This window comes from Nicotiana tomentosiformis, chromosome 9 (genome assembly GCF_000390325.3).
Source record: "Nicotiana tomentosiformis chromosome 9, ASM39032v3, whole genome shotgun sequence".
NCBI classification, from domain to species: domain Eukaryota; kingdom Viridiplantae; phylum Streptophyta; class Magnoliopsida; order Solanales; family Solanaceae; genus Nicotiana; species Nicotiana tomentosiformis.
In genome coordinates, this window is record NC_090820.1 from 17,100,718 (window position 1) to 17,118,246 (window position 17,529).

Genomic DNA, 17,529 nt, shown 5'->3' on the forward strand with positions numbered 1-17,529 from the left:
ACATTAATATCACTTTGCGGGTACGATACATTTGGTTGTGCCGCCTGTTTCATTGTATGCCCATTCTCTTGAGATATCCATATTGTCAACCCTTTCTTTCTTATCTTGGCGTATTGCATGCTTGACGTATTGCATGCTTGAGTCTTGCGATAAACGTGAATTTTAAATGGACCCGAGCTTAAGTCATTAAATAAATGGACTTATTTTGTGAAACCTAAGTAAAAGGCTCAATCTAAATGGAGTGGGATTTTACTTAGGTCATTAAACTAGACTTGAAGAATAAATCTAACTTTGTCGACCCATAAATTTTATTTGGACCAGTATATTTTGAATGTAAGATGTATTCCAAATTTTGTATGAATTTAGTCTAATAAATTTTTAGTGTGTACAATGATGAATAATGTTAGCATGTCTAGAATCTCGAAAATGCTAAGTACTACTTAATATAGGCCTTTTAACTTTTGTTTGCATCAAACATGAAATTGAGGAGTGTACTTCAACTTTTAAAAATTATTTTTCAACACAATTTTAAAAATTATTTTTCAAATTTCAACTAAATCTATGTTCAAACGCTAAAATTATTTTTTAGAAATTGAAGTTGTGTTTGGACATGCATTTTATTTGACAAAAAATTTGAAGTTTTGTGAGTGGAAGAAAAAAGTTTTAATTTTTGGGAATTTAGAAAAAAATAAATATATTTTTTAAAAAACTGATCATATTCTATGAACAAACACTATTTTAAAAAAAAAATTGAAAAAAATGGCCAAAATATATGATCAAACGGGAGCTAATGTCGGAGGTTCTTTTTGCAAGGAAAAAAGTAAACATAAGGAAAGTAGAAATCTACGTATACTAACAGATCTTTGCACTAATTCGCCGTTGAACATAATTGGATTATGTTTAACCTAACTAATCGTCAATTATTTTACAATCCCTCAGTAACAATATTTGCTTGAAGTAAAAATTAATCTCCTGATTATCCTCAAGTAATTTTGGCTTCAAATAGAAAATATTCCTAGATTTTCGTATTTTTCAATCACTCATAAGTCCTTGATTGTTCATTATTTAATTCTATCCCAAATTTTATTTCAAAACATTTGACGTTTTTGAAATTAATACCGTCAGACCTCTTTATAACAATATCCTTATATAACAACACTTCACTATAAAAACCACGCTTTTTCGGAACCAATTTTTATGTTATGTTATAATATATGTTCTCTATAAGAACATTTTGCTATAACATCCTAAAATATTCTGAACAAATGAGGTTGTTGTAGAGAGATTTTGCTGTATTACATATTTTTGTCTAAATTTTCTCATATTGTATAATTAATAAATTATTAATTAAGTGAAGCATTTAAAGAAAAGATGAATGATAGTTTTAACAAATACTTTTACAATTAAAACTATTCAATATTTTTTAAAGGGACGTATAAAAAATATTAAAACACATATTAGTGACCAAATGAAATACGTATTATAATTAAGAGGAGAATATCTATCCAGTGTCCAATTGAATAGCAGCTTGATGCATAAAGCATCTCTTCAATGTCCGAAAATGACCGTATTTCAAAAGGTGCGATATAGATAACTTACTATAATGCAAAATTAATGAATGTTTTCACATCTTGAACTCGTGACCTATAGATCGAACATAATTTTGCCAGGTATCGAACATCCATCAAAATTGTTTCTCCAACTTATTTGGCTTCTACTGTAAATGACAAAAGTTACCCAAACGCGCAAATTTAAATTTGGGATCTCAAAAATTTGAAAAATTTGATAACAACTCAAATTCCCGCTCATTCTTCAGCCATCTCATCTCTAACCTTTTCCTTAAACAATACCTCAAAATCTTTTCCTTTTTTCCTTCTCCAACAACCTTTTAATAAACACACTCACAAACCTTTAAAAAGCATTTCACAAACCCATTTCCCTATTAAAAAAACCAAAAAAAGAAAAATAAAATTAAAATGTCGACGACAACATCAGTTCGCCGGTTAAAAGACCGCGGCGGCGCCGGAGTGAAGATTACCGCGCCTCCGTCCACCAAAACCCTAACCCCACTTTCCAGCAAATCTGGTTCCGTCAAGTCTACCGGCGGGGAGAGTCTCCGGCGTTCTGCCGGTAAAGAAAACCCCAGACCCACATCTCGGGTTCGGGCCGCGACGGCGTCGGCGTCGGCCCATCAAAAACCGATGCTTCGTGCCATGCCGAGAATGGACAAGGCAGCATCGTCATCGGCGACGGCGAACGCAGTTGAAGGTGGCGACTCACGTGCCGAGCCACGTGCGAGGTGGTCAACGTCGTCTGTGCCGAGAGGTAGGAGTTCTAGTCCATCGGAGTTTTCTAAGACTTTGTTGAAATCATCTAGGGTTCAAGTGAATTCTAGGGTTTTGAATGACAAAGTGAGTGAAAATGGGAATAGGGTTTTGAAAGAAGTGGAGAAAAGTGGTGAACTTTATGGAAAATTTGATGTAAAGTCTGACAAAATCAAGAAATCTGAAAAAGTTTCTAAATTTTGTGAGACAAAAGAGCTTAGCTCAAGCTCAGTTTCAATAAAATCAAGTGTGGTTAATCCTAATGTGAAATATCCTGTTTTAGATGAAGTAAAGTTGAAATCTTTGGTCGAAAAGTGTGGGAATGTTGTTGAGTCTAATGTGCAAATTCCTGCTTCAGAGGAGGTAAAGGTGAAATCTTTGGTTGAAAAGAGTGGTAGTATTGTTGAGTCTATTGTGAAAGATTCAAGATTGATGACCAGATCGAATAGTTATACTGGAGTTTTGAAAGAGAAATGTGAAAATGAACAAGGGAAGGTTGGCATGAGTGTGAATAAGTACCCTAGTAAGCTGCACGAGAAGCTCGCGTTCCTGGAAGGGAAAGTGAAGAGGATTGCAACGGATATTAAGAGGACTAAGGAGATGTTGGATATGAATAATCCTGATTCTTCAAAGTTGATCATTTCAGATATCCAAGAGAAGATATCCGGGATTGAGAAGGCAATGGGTAATGTAGTTGACGGTGATGGAAAAATAGGTTTGCTGAGCTGCAGTAAAACTGAGAATGTGGATGCTGGTGAGAATATATCCGGAATTGAGAAGGCTATGGGTAATGTAGTTGATGGTGATGAAAAAATAGGTTCGCTAAGTCTCAGTAAAACTGAGAGTGTGAATGCTGATGAGAAGATATCCGGGATTGATAAGGCGATGTGCAATGTAGCTGATGGCGACAGAAAAATAGATTTGCAGAGTGAGAAAAGGGAAGAAAAACTTGAGGATGATGGGAAAAGCTTTGTGAAAGGATTGAATGTACAGCAATTAGAGGCGAGGTTGTTCCCTCACCATAAATTGCTAAGAGAGAGGACATCATTGAAGACATTAATGGGCTGTACCAAAAGTGAGGAACTTGAATCTGTTGAATCAACTAGTGAAGTGAAGCTTGAGAAGAAATTTACCAGCCCTATTGATGAGAACCCTATTGCTGTGGAGTTCTTGGCTTCTCTTAGTAAGGAGCTATCTAAAGTTACTACTAGGTGTGAGGATGCTGGTTTGCAGATTACCAATGTTCAAGATGTGGATGATACAGTAAGTTTGGAAAAACAAAACTCTTCTTTGAAACTGCTCAAAGGAAAAGATAGTGTCGATCATCTTTTGGCAAGTGATGAGAGACTTGAAAGTTTTGATGATCAAGAGAATAAACCAGATATGATCATGGAGGAAGAGCCGGAAGATAGTTGTACATATGAGCTCAATGAGATTGGCCGTAAGACTTCTACCGGAGGGTGGTTTGTCTCTGAGGGAGAATCGGTTCTCCTCACACACGATGACAGTTCTTGCTCCTTCCATGATATTGTGCATTGTGAGGTATTATCTGCCTAGCTTCTCATCTCTCTAAATATCAAGATGTCAAATGAACCCACGCATTACTTTTCATAATAATGTCTCCTGTTAACACGTTTTTTAATATGTGATTTTAATAATGTTCTGGTCTGTTAAGTTTTAGATGAATTTTGGAAGGGATATAGCATCCAATTTTTAGTTAATTCCCTCAGCTCCTAAGAAATTTGTAACCATTTGTTACTATTTCAGGAGAAAGCCGATTACAAACCTCCTGTTGGGGTCTCATCAAATATGTGGAGAGATTGTTGGATAATTCGTGCTCCTGGCGTAGATGGTTCCTCAGGGAGATATGTTGTGGCAGCATCTGCTGGAAATTCCATGGACTCAGGTTTTTGTTCCTGGGACTTCTACACTAGAGATGTGCGAGCCTTTCATGTCGATGATGGATTTAGTACTACAAGAGCACCCCTTGCTTCATTACCCAATAACCCAATGTATAGGAGAAATACTCTGTCATCAATTATGGCACCACAAAATCAGCAATGGTGGTACAAACCTTGTGGACCACTCATCGTATCAGGTGCTAGTTGCCAAAGGATGGTCAGAACTTATGATATTCGTGATGGAGAGCAGATCCTGAAATGGGATTTACAGAGACCAATGTTGGCTATGGATTACTCAAGTCCTTTGCAATGGAGAAGCAGAGGAAAAGTAGTGATAGCTGAGACAGAGGGTCTTTCTTTATGGGATGTCAATTCTATGAGTCCTCAACCACTGCTTTCTGTATCATCCTCTGGTCGCCAAATTTCTGCACTACATGTAAATAATACAGATGCTGAGCTAGGTGGAGGAGTTCGACAAAGGTAAAACTGATTTAGTTCTCCTAATTTTTGCTGGTTATATCCCGACAATCAAATTGGAACTCGAAAAAATTGCTTTCTCCTCTTATGCTTTTCTTTCATGAGTTACTTACATGCCTTGGAGTGTCTAAAGCCTTGTCTACACTGAACCTATCGTAATCAAATTTCTCTTGATACAAGTAAAAATGTCCACCTGTAATATATCTTCACTAGCCATGCAAATTAGGTGCTACCCAAAACTCTTTGCACTCTTACATAAGAACTTGAGCGGATTGAAAAGGTTTTTTTGTATTGCTTATTGGTAATTGAATAGGGGATGTGAGCTGCCTTGTTGTGTCTGTTTAAAAGAATGTAACTCACAAAAAGATCCAAGATATGTATGTATGATGTTGCTAGCACTTGATATTTTCCAAAACTAAGTTAAATTGTTTCCAAATATGGAAATGTGTCATTCTTTTTGGAATGGACTAAAAAGGAAAGTGTCATATAAAATGAAATTGCGGGAGTAGTAAAACAGGTTTATATCCCAGGACTAGTATAAAGCTATCAACTGTCTACCATGTCATATCACCCTTAATTGCATCCAAGAAGTATAATTCGAGCCTTCAAACTTGAAGGAGCAGTAGTAATGTGGAGATTCTTTTATACCTAGCACGGGGCTGTAGTCACTAGTCTACATGATTGGTTCAAAGAAGTTTCTGTATGATGTTTTCTCAAAGTCAAGTACCATTATGTATTCTAAAGAACAGTAACAAAGTTCTCATTTTTAGTTCAATTAATGGGAAATTCTTTTCATCTGTATCAAAAGTTTAATGCTACATAATTGAATGCAGGGTTAGTTCCTCTGAAGTGGAAGGAAATGATGGCGTGTTTTGCACTACTGATTCCATCAATGTATTAGATTTCCGTCACCCTTCTGGTATAGGTCTAAAAATACCAAAGGTTGGTGCAAATGTACAATCACTTTTCTCCCATGGAGACTCTCTATATCTTGGCTGCACGACTGTGAAATCTGCTGTGAAAAGACAAGTTTCCTCACAGATCCAGCAGTTCTCGTTGCGCAAGCAGAGGCTTTGCAGCAACTATGTATTGCCAGAATCAAATGCTCACTCCCATTACATGGCTTTAACACAAGTTTGGGGAAACTCAAACTTTGTTATGGGAGTTTGTGGACTCGGGCTATTTGTTTTCGACTCATATAAGGATGATGCGTTGCAATCTTCCATTTTGGATCAAAACAATGGGCAGAATTTGAGAGAAACAATTGGACCTGATGATTTGTATTCTCCTTCTTTTGATTACTTGTCATCTAGAGTTCTTCTCATATCAAGAGATCGCCCAGCTATGTGGAAGTATATGTTTTAAGTCTTTATATCTTTAGGTAGCGAGCTGTGTAAACAGCCTCCCGCATAAATGCAGGCCAAGATTGCGCACAATAAAAACCGGACCCCGCGCATAGCGGGAGTTTAATGCACCGAGCTGCCCTTTTATATTTTAGGTATAGTTGCTAAGTTATTTTGTAACTTATTATGCTTGACGCCCTTCTGGTTTGAGGCCTTTTGTGTGCTATTTACCGTAATCCATTTTCAGTGTGGAGAAACTGCAGAAGATTTGCCCTTATAGCAATGAGGACATTGCTAATTTATAACTAGCCTTTTATTTTGTTTTCTTTTGTTTTTGTCTTTTGGATGGAACATGTATATATTATACACTTTATATATTTCAATCATTCCAAATTAAAATTTCAACATGTTTAAACGGTCATAGCTGAGATTTTAGGAAAATATATTAGTAGTTTGGTGTAGAAATAACAAACTCTCACACATGCGTGCGCACACTCTTTCTCTCTTGGTAATCTAGAGTTTTAACATATTTAATCAAATGGGTGATCATGAGTCAAAGCTATCTAAAGATTTACCGTTTATTGTTCAAAGTTGACTCAAGTTTCTTTGCTTAAAGTCTTAACTAATAGGCTCATTTATTAATACTTACATAAATCAGTACATAGATATATTTAGAATGCTCGATTTTATTGTGTGTATAACAAACGGAAAGAAAATACCTATAGTTTTGTAAGTGAGGAATGCACTGAACAATACATGAAGTAAATGGGCACATTTAATCCACTCGAGCCTATTTTAACAGAAGCCTATTGTCACGACCCGAAATTCCCACCTTCGGATCGTGATGAGGCCTAACATTTCACTTGCTAGGCAAGCCAACGTTAGAATAATATTAACTAATTTTTAAATAATTTTTAATAATAAAAAAAACAAGTGCAGAAGCAAAGTTTGAAATATAGTGAATAATCCATAAAAAAACAACGGTATCTAAATACCATCCCAGAATTGGTGTCACAAGTGCACGAGCTTCTAGAATAATACAAATAAAGGTCTGAATAAAATGAAGCTGTCTGGAAATGAACACACAGCTAAAGTAAAATAGACAGGGACTTCAGAACTGCGAACGCCGTGCAGTTATACCTCAAGTCTCCTCTGAGTAGCTGAAATCCGAGCAAGTCTATGGTACGCCGCTGGGACCAACTCCGAAATCTGCACAAGAAGTGCAGAGTGTAGTAACAGTACAACCGACCCCATGTACTGGTAAGTGCTGAGCCTAACCTCGACGAAGTAGTGACGGGGCTAAGGGGGTTCACTTACATTAATCTGTACGCAATATTAGTAACAACACCAATAATAGAAATAAATCAGGTAACTCATTTATAATGGTTGAAGCCAACTCAACAGTTATAACCAATTATCATTTCCATCAATTCTGTTGAAGCGTGCAACCCGCTCTCACAATATAATCACATTCAATTCTGTTGCAACATGCAACCCGCTCTCACAATATATTCACATTCAATTCTGTTACAGCGTGCAACCCACTCTCCCAATATTTTCCTTTTAATCAAGTATGTCATATATTTATTTCAATCAAGTATATATATAGACTTTTAAATAAGTCTGTTGTGGCGTGCAATTCGATCTCCCAATATTGACTTTTCAATAAGTCTATTGCGGCGTGCAACTCGATCCTCCAATATTAACTTTTTAACAAGTCTGTTGCGGCGTGCAACCCGATTCTCCAATATTAACTTTTAATAAGTCTATTGCGGCGTGCAATCCGATCCCCCAATATTGCCTTTTAATAAGTCTGTTGCGGCGTGCAACCCGATCCTCCAATATTAACTTTTAAACAAGTCTGTTGCGGCGTGCAACCCGATCCTCCAATATGGACTTTTAAACAAGTCTGTTGCGGCGTGCAACCCGATCCTCCAATATGGACTTTTAAACAAGTCTGTTGCGGCGTGCAACCCGATCCTCCAATATATTCATTTCAATCAACTCTGTTGCGGCGCGCAACCCGCTCTTCCAATATATTCATTTACCAATTCTTATAGAATAAATTGCCCCAATAAATGCAATAATTAATATAAAATTTTAAAACAACAAACATTCAATAGTTATGATTTAATTATGAAACAAGCAATGATAATTAGCAATTTATTATAAAAATCGGGGAGAAAATAGACAGTTTAATATTTAATATGCTAAATGTCAAGTAGCAATTAATACACATAAATCAAATAGCATGTAACAATTATTGCAAGAATTCAAGAATTAATATTTGTCAAGGAATAGGAAAGAAATAATTATTATAACAATTAATTCGTGTCTTAGAATAATTTATGATTTTCAAATAATTATGCAAATAATTAATTTGACGACGTATAGACACTCGTCACCTCGCCTATACGTCGTTCACATGCATTTCACATAACAAATAATTTAAGGGTTCTATTCCCTCAAGTCAAGATTAATCACGACACTTACCTCGCTTTGCAAATTCCAATAAATTACTTGACCACAGCTTTTCCTTTTAAATTTATCTCCAAAAGCTTCAAATCTATTCACAAATAATTCGATATACTCAATACAAATCGTAGGAATTAATTTCATATGAATTTACTAAATTTTCGGATAAAAATCCGAAATTCACTTTAAAAATTGACAGTGGAGCCCATATCTCAAATCTCGAAAAAACTTACGAAATTCGAACACCCATTCCGCTACGAGTCCAACCATATAAAAATTATCAAATTTCAACATCGGATTGACCTTCAAATCTTCGTTTTACATTTTTGGACGGTTTTGTAAAAATCTGATTTTTCTTCCATAAATTCATGGATTTATGATGTAAATGAGTATGGAATCATGAAATATAATCAATATAGGATAAGGAACACTTACCCCAATATTTTCCCATGAAAATCGCCCAAAAATCGCCTAAACCGAGCTCCCAAACTCAAAAATGATTAAAATGGCTAAACTCCCCGTTTTATGGGGTTTCTAGCATTTTCGAGCGCCATAGGTAGCGTGGGGTGCTTCCTGTGGCGCACTTTCCAGAACACCAATAATTTCCAGCGCCAGGGCTAGCGCCCCACGCTACCCTGGGCGCTGGCGGCTACGAAAAATCTTTTCCGACACGAAAATGGGCATAACTCTCTCATACGATGTCCGAATTCGACGATTCTTTTTGCTATGGTTCCAAAATTTCAATACCGATCTAATACTTCCATCAAAACTGAATTTGAAATTCATTTGCTTAATGGGATACCACTTATTCTTGAAGAAACGACGTCAAACATTCTTGAAATGCCAAAATTAAATTCCGTTGACCACCCGAAATCCACCCGAGACCCTCGGGATCTCAACCAAATATACCAACAAATCCTAAAATATTATATGGACTTACTCGGGGTCTCATATCATGTCAAACGACGCTGAAATTATAATTCACACCTCGATTCGATCTTTTGAGTTTCCAAACTTTTCAATTTACAAATCTTGTGCCAAAACATGTTAAATGAATCCGGAATGACTTTAAATTTGGCACACAATTCAAAAATGACATAACAGAGCTATTCTAATTTTTCGAATCGGATTCCGACCCCGATATCAAAAAGTCAACCCCGTGGTCAAACTTAGAAATCTTTAGCCTTTAAATTGCTAGTTCCGTTAAATGGTCATAACTTAAGCTAGGGACCTCCAAATTAAATTTCAGGAATACGCCCAAGTCCCAAATCACAATACGGAGCTACCAAAACTGTCAAAATACTGATCCGGGTCTGTTTGCTAAAAATATTGACCAAAGTCAACTCACTTGAATTTTAAAGCCCTATTTTACATTTTAATCCATTTTTTTCACATGAAAACTTTTCGGAAAATTTTACGGACTGCGCACGCAAGTCGAGGAATGATAAATGGTGCTTGAGGTCTTAGAACACATAATTACTTATTAAATTTAGAGATGACATTTTTGGGTCATCACATTCTCCACCTCTAAAACAAACGTTCGTCCTCGAACGGAGTTAGACAAAAAATACCTAAGCTAGAAAAAAGGTGTGGATATTTACTCCACATGTCCGACTCGGACTCCCAGGTAGATTCCTCTACCGGCTGACCTCTCTATTGCACCCGAATTGAAGGATAACTCTTAGACCTCAACTGTCGGACTTGCCGGGCTAGAAAAGCCATCGGCTCCTTCTCATAAGTCAAATCTTTGTCCAATTGGACCGAGTTGAAATCTAACACATGGGACGGATCACCATGATATTTTCGGAGCATAGACACATGGAACACCGGATGAACTGCTGATAAACTAGGTAGTAATGCAAGCCTGTAGGCTACTTCACCCACCCTTTCAAGAATTTCAAAGGGTCCGATATACCTAGGGCTCAACTTGCCCTTCTTTCCGAACTTCATTACACCTTTCATAGGTGAAACCCGAAGCAATATTCGTTCTCCAACCATGAATGTAATATCACGAACTTTACGGTCGGCATAACTCTTTTGCATAGACTAAGCTGTATGAAGTCGATCCTGAATAATCTTGACCTTATCCAAGGCATCTTGTACCAAATCGGTACCCAACAACCGAGCCTCTCCCGGTTCAAACCAACCAACTGACGATCGTCATCGCCTTCCATATAATGCCTCATATGGAGCCATCTGAATGCTTGACTGGTAGCTATTATTATAAGCAAACTCCGCAAGAGGCAAGAAATGATCCCAAGAACCTCCAAAGTCTATAACACAAGCGCGGAGCATATCTTCCAATATCTGAATAGTGCGCTCTGACTGTCCGTCAGTATGTGGATGAAATGTTGTACTCAACTCCACCTGCGTGCCTAACTCACGATGTACAACCCTCCAGAAATGTGAGGTAAACTGCGTACCTCAATCTGAAATAATAGACACGGGCACACCGTGAAGGTGGACAATCTCACCAATGTAAATTTCAGCTAACCTTTCTGAAGAATAGGTAACTGCTACTGGAATGAAATGGGCTGACTTGGTCAACCTGTCCACAATGACCCAACTGTGTCAAATTTCCTCTAAGTTCGTGGGAGTCCAACAACAAAATCCATAGTGATACGCTCCCATTTCCCTCAGGAATTTCTAACTTCTGAAGCAAACCACCAGGTCTCTGATGCTCGTACTTAACTTGCTGACAATTCAGACACCGAGCCTATATCCTTTTTTATTCTCCTCCACTAATAATGTTGCCGCAAATCTTGATACATTTTGGCGGTACCTGGATGAATAGAATACCTGGAACTGTGTGCCTCTTCAAGAATTAATTCATGAAGCCCATCCACATTAGGCACATAAATACGACCCTGCATTCGCAGAACTCTATCTTTCCCTACAACAACATGTTTGGCATCACTGTACCACATCGTGTCCTTAAGAACAAGTAAGTGAGGATCGTCATACCGCCTCTCTATGATGCGCTCATATAAAGAAGACCGAGCAATTGTACAAGCTAGAACCTGACTGGGTTCTGAAACATCTAACCTCACGAACTGATTAGTCAAAGTCTGAACATCTGTAGCTAATGGCCTCTCACCAACCGGAATATACGCAAGACTGCCCATACTCACAGCCTTTCTACTCAAAGGATCAGCCACCACATTGGCCTTTCCGGGGTGATACAAAATGGTGATATCATAGTCTTTCAACAACTCCAACCATCTCCTCTGCCTCAAATTAAGATCTTTTTGTTTGAACAGATACTGAAGGCTGCGATGATCAGTAAATACCTCACATGAGACACCGTAGAGGTAATGCCTCCAAATCTTCAGCGCATAAACAATGGCTGCCAATTCTAAGTCATGGACATGATAATTCTTCTCATGAACTTTCAACTGCCGCGTCGTATATGCAATTACCTTGCCATATTGCATTAATACTGTACCAAGCCCAATGTGAGATGCGTCACAATATACCGTATACGATCTTGAACCTGTGGGTAATACCGACACTAGCGCCGTAGTCAAAGCGGTCTTGAGCTTCTGAAAGCTCAACCCACACTCGTCTGACCATCTGAATGGGACACCTTTCTGGGTCAATCTGGTCTTAATAGTTGTTCATAATCAATTATAGAATCATCAATTTATCTTTATGTTAACAAAAATCTCGTTTCAAACCTTTACAATACTAATAACGAGATGCGAGGCATGAAGACCTCATAATTATTTACCCGAATTAACGAGTCACATTTAACGCCACCTGGGCGGGCACCTACCTCGTATGTTACAACTCAATATTACGACACGAATTTGGCAAGTATGCATAGAGTATTTCATACAAATATTTTAAAATAAGCCTAGCATGCATGACTCCCTATTAGTACTATAGTACAAATTTAATTTCACAAGGGAGGATTTAAACACAAGGATTTTTATCACAAGGATCTCGTCCTTATATAACTTCCACCGCAGCTCGTAGCCCGGTTTAAACATATCATTTTATATTAAAATGCGAGGATCTCATTCTCAGTTTTGAATCACAAGTAATATGCACATCGTTCCAATCAAAAATTTCCATTTTCTCCTTTTAAATAACTTTCGTTAAACAAAATCACAACACATAATGAACCCCACACTGGTAGGGCATATAATTCACAAATTGTAATTAATTATTCCGAAATACATCAAAACATACCGAAATAAGTACCAGAAAGGCACCTTTAGCCTCACAGATCTTATTAGAGTCCATCATGGAATGATAGGTGTAGTTATCTCCATAAAACCTCCCAACAGAAGTAAACACATAAGTAGATTATAGAATTACAAAGCTCACTCATAAGTGGAGCACAATAGGAGGACTCGTCTTTATACTCAAAACCGAATCAAGTTAAGGAAATTATTCCTTTATATTAAATCGAGGTCGCGCCTGTAACGACACCATCTGATGTATCGACCTCCGCCATACCATAAAACAATTTTAACAATGGCTGGGTCTCCACCTCTAGGATGCCTTCTACCCGCCTGTCCTCCACCCCTAACTGGTTGTGTGGGTGGTGTAGTAACTACAATGGGGCACGTAGCCTGAGTTCTTTGATGAAATATGTCTCTCCCAAGTCTGGGACAATTTTCTCATGATGTGCCTAGTATCACCGCATTCATAACAACCCATTTGCGAGTTTGGCTGCTCATACTGAGTCTGTACCAAATAAATGGAATAACCATTGTAGGACACTTATGTCAGTGGTGCATTAAAAGAACTTACTAGAGCACCTCGATTAATCCTATGTGCGAACTGGGCTAGCCAACTGCCCGAGCCCCCGCCATAATGATTTATACTCACAGAGTAGAATCCACTGAATCTCCTAGAACCTCGAGACGTCTGGGTCTCCTTAGTTTCCTTTTTTCTCATCCCGAACACGTTCTAATATCTTGGCAATTTGTACCACTAGTGGAAATGAAATATCAGCATGTAGCTCCCGATTCATACAAAATTTTACGATCATAATTGAGTCCTTTAATGATTATGTGGACGCGCTCTTTGGCTGTAGGAAGCAAAGTAGGAATATGACAGGCTAACTTATTGAACCTGATGGCATATTATGACACCGTCATGGTGACCTGACACAATCGTTCAAACCCTATGCGCCATGCATTACGGAGAGTCCGGGAAACAAACTCTTTCAAAAGTATTCCTAAGAACCGAGCCAAGTGGGCGGTGTTGTATTGGCTGGTCTGCCCTCTTCATAGGCTTGCCACAGACACCTGTGGAGAATTATCTCTCCCAAGGCCAATGTCTTCTTTTGTTATGCTGACTCAACACAGTTGAGCTGACCCATTTCTTAACATACTCTTCGATTCTTCTTTGGGGTAAACTTTACCCCTATTTATATACAATGATCACAAAAGTAGAACTCCATACAGACAATTCTTAGTTCAGAATCTCGCCAACCACTGTACTTCCTCCGAAGCACCCCAAAATTCGTAACCGTGACGTCCACGCTGAGTAGACCTTCAGTAAATTTAATGTTGTTTCTCTAACTCCTTTGGTACTGAAGTATAAGATTATTATGGAGGCGGACATACCGTAAGTCCCAACCTTATTCTCTACAAGATCTCAGGCCTTAAACACATGTAAATTTTGGGAGAACCTTTTAGTACCACATATATACATTTCAGTCCAAAACTGATATAACACATGACTCGCAATCCAATCATTGATAGTGGACTCCCCTACTCGGCGCGAAGTCATAGTTTACCACGTCCGATGGTCCACAATATTAACCTTCACAACTTGTATAAATCAACCAGATGCCAAGGTACGTTGTACCCCCCACATTATTCACTAGGTGATCTCTTTATATGTTGGCATCTTCAGTCTAAATCACACGTTGAGGCAATGTTTGAGAATATCTGGCTCCCTCGTAGTTCATATGAGGTATCATGAACCGTCGACGCACAACTGATATCGAGTGCGCAATGTCATACATGAGTAGATATAAAGGAACGTGAGATATAGGTTTCAAGCAAAATCAATGCCGCACGATAAGGAATGAAAGAGGTGATATTGTTCCTAAACTTCATAGTCTCTGAGAGATAAGTACAGACGTCTCCGTACCGATCCTACAGACTCTACTAAGCTTGCTCGTGACTCGTGAGACCTATGTAACCTAGTGCTCTGATAACAATTGTCACGACCCGAAATTCCCACATTCGGACCGTGATGGCGCCTAACATTTCACTTGCTAGGCAAGCCAATGTTAGAATAATATTAACCAATTTTTAAACAATTTTTAATAATAATAAAAAAACAAATGCGGAAGCAAAGTTTGAAATATAGTGAATAATCTATAAAAAAAACAACGGTGTCTAAATACCATCCCAGAATTGGTGTCACAAGTGCACGAGCTTCTAGAATAATACAAATAAAGGTCTGAATAAAATGAAGTTGTCTGGAAATGAACACACAGCTAAAGTAAAATAGACAGGGACTTCAGAACTGCGAACGCCGTGCAGTTATACCTCAAGTCTCCTCTGAGTAGCTAAAATCCGAGCAAGTCTATGGTACGCCGCTGGGACCAACTCCGAAATCTGCACAAGAAGTACAGAGTGTAGTATCAGTACAACCGACCCCATGTACTGGTAAGTGCTGAGCCTAACCTCGACGAAGTAGTGACGAGGCTAAGGGGGTTCACTTACATTAACCTGTACGCAATATTAGTAACAACATCAATAATAGAAATAAATCAGGTAACTCATTTATAATGGTTGAAGCCAACTCAGCAGTTATAACTAATTATCATTTTCATCAATTCTGTTGCAGCGTGCAACCCGCTCTCACAATATAATCACATTCAATTCTGTTGCAGCGTACAACCCGCTCTCACAATATATTCACATACAATTCTGTTGCAGCGTGCAACCCGCTCTCCCAATATTTTCCTTTTAATCAAGTATGTCATATATTTATTTCAATCAAGTATATATATAGACTTTTAAATAAGTCTGTTGTGGTGTGCAATCCGATCTCCCAATATTGACTTTTCAATAAGTCTATTGCGACGTGCAACCCAATCCTCCAATATTAACTTTTAATAAGTCTATTGCGGCGTGCAATCCGATCCCCCAATATTGACTTTTAATAAGTCTGTTGCGGCGTGCAACCCGATCCTCCAATATTACTTTTTAAACAAGTCTGTTGCGGCGTACAACCCGATCCTCCAATATGGACTTTTAAACAAGTCTGTTGCGGCGTGTAACCCGATCCTCCAATATGGACTTTTAAACTAGTCTGTTGCGGCGTGCAACCCGATCCTCCAATATATTCATTTCAATCAATTCTGTTGCGGCGCGCAACCCGCTCTTCCAATATATTCATTTACCAATTCTTATAGAATAAATTGCCCCAATAAATGCAATAATTAATATAAAATTTTAAAACAACAAGCATTCAATAGTTATAATTTAATTATGAAACAAGCAATGGTAATTAGCAATTTATTAAAAAAATCGGGGAGAAAATAGATAGTTTAATATTTAATATGCTAAATGTCAAGTAGCAATTAATACACATAAATCAAATAGCATGTAATAATTATTGCAGGAATTCAAGAATTAATATTTGTCAAGGAGTAGGAAAGAAATAATTATTATAATAATTAATTCGTGTCTTAGAACAATTTATGATTTTCAAATAATTATGCAAATAATTAATTTGACGACGTATAGACACTCGCCACCTCGCCTATACGTCGTTCACATGCATTTGTCATAACAAATAATTTAAGGGTTCTATTCCCTCAAGTCAAGGTTAATCACGACACTTACCTCGCTTTGTAAATTCCAATAAATTACTCGACCACAACTTTTCCTTTTAAATTTGTCTCCAAAATCTTCAAATCTATTCACAAACAATTCGATATACTCAATACAAATCGTAGGAATTAATTCCATATGAATTTACTAAATTTCCGGATAAAAATCCGAAATTCACTTTAAAAATTGACAGTGGGGCCCATATCTCAAATCTCGAAGCTTACGAAATCCGAACACCCATTCCGAGACGAGTCCAACCATACAAAACTTATCAAATTCCAACATCGGATTGACCTTCAAATCTTCGTTTTACTTTTTTGGAAGGTTTTGTAAAAATCTGATTTTTCTTCCATAAATTCATGGATTCATGATGTAAATGAGTATGGAATCATTAAATATAATCAATATAGGATAAGGAACACTTACCCCAATTTTTTCCCGTGAAAATCGCCCAAATATCGCCTAAACCGAGCTCCCCAAACTCAAAAATGAGTAAAATGGCTAAACTCCCCGTTTTATGGGGTTTCTGGCATTTTCGAGCGCCACAGGTAGCGTGGGGCGCTGCCTGTGGTGCACTTTCCAGAACACCAATAATTCCCAGCGCCAGGGCTAGCGCCCCACGCTACCCTGGGCGCTGGCGGCTACGAAAAATCTTTCCCGACACGAAAATGGGCATAACTCTCTCATACGATTTCCGAATTCGACGATTGTTTTTGCTATGGTTCCAAAATTTCAATACAGATCTAATGCTTTCATCAAAACTGAATTTGAAATTCATTTGCTTAATGGGATACCACTTATTCTTGAAGAAACGACGTCAAACATTCTTGAAATGCCAAAATTAAATTCCGTTGACCACCCGAAATCCACCCGAGACCCTCGGGATCTCAACCAAATATACCAACAAGTCCTAAAATATTATACGGACTTACTCGGGGTCTCATATCACATCAAACGACGCTGAAATTATAATTCACACCTCGATTCGATCTTTTGAGTTTCCAAATTTTTCAATTTACAAATCTTGTGCCAAAACATGTTAAATGAATCCGGAATGACTTTAAATTTGGCACACAATTCAAAAATGACATAATAGAGCTATTCCAATTTTCCGAATCGGATTTCTACCCCGATATCAAAAAGTCAACCCCGTGGTCAAACTTGAAAATCTTTAGCCTTTAAATTGCTAGTTCCGTTA

The 17,529-nt window shown here is 37.8% G+C and overlaps 1 protein-coding gene across 1 annotated transcript; it reads left to right on the top strand.

Annotated features, from left to right (window-relative positions):
* Positions 1–1,867: 1,867 nt before the first annotated feature.
* On the top strand, positions 1,868–6,371 carry LOC104086651 (KIN14B-interacting protein At4g14310). Its single transcript, XM_009590970.4, has 3 exons — positions 1,868–3,866; positions 4,092–4,705; positions 5,536–6,371. Exons 1-3 carry the CDS (start codon positions 1,977–1,979, stop codon positions 6,065–6,067), a joined length of 3,036 nt encoding a protein of 1,011 aa, XP_009589265.1. The 5' UTR covers positions 1,868–1,976; the 3' UTR covers positions 6,068–6,371.
* Positions 6,372–17,529: the final 11,158 nt, after the last annotated feature.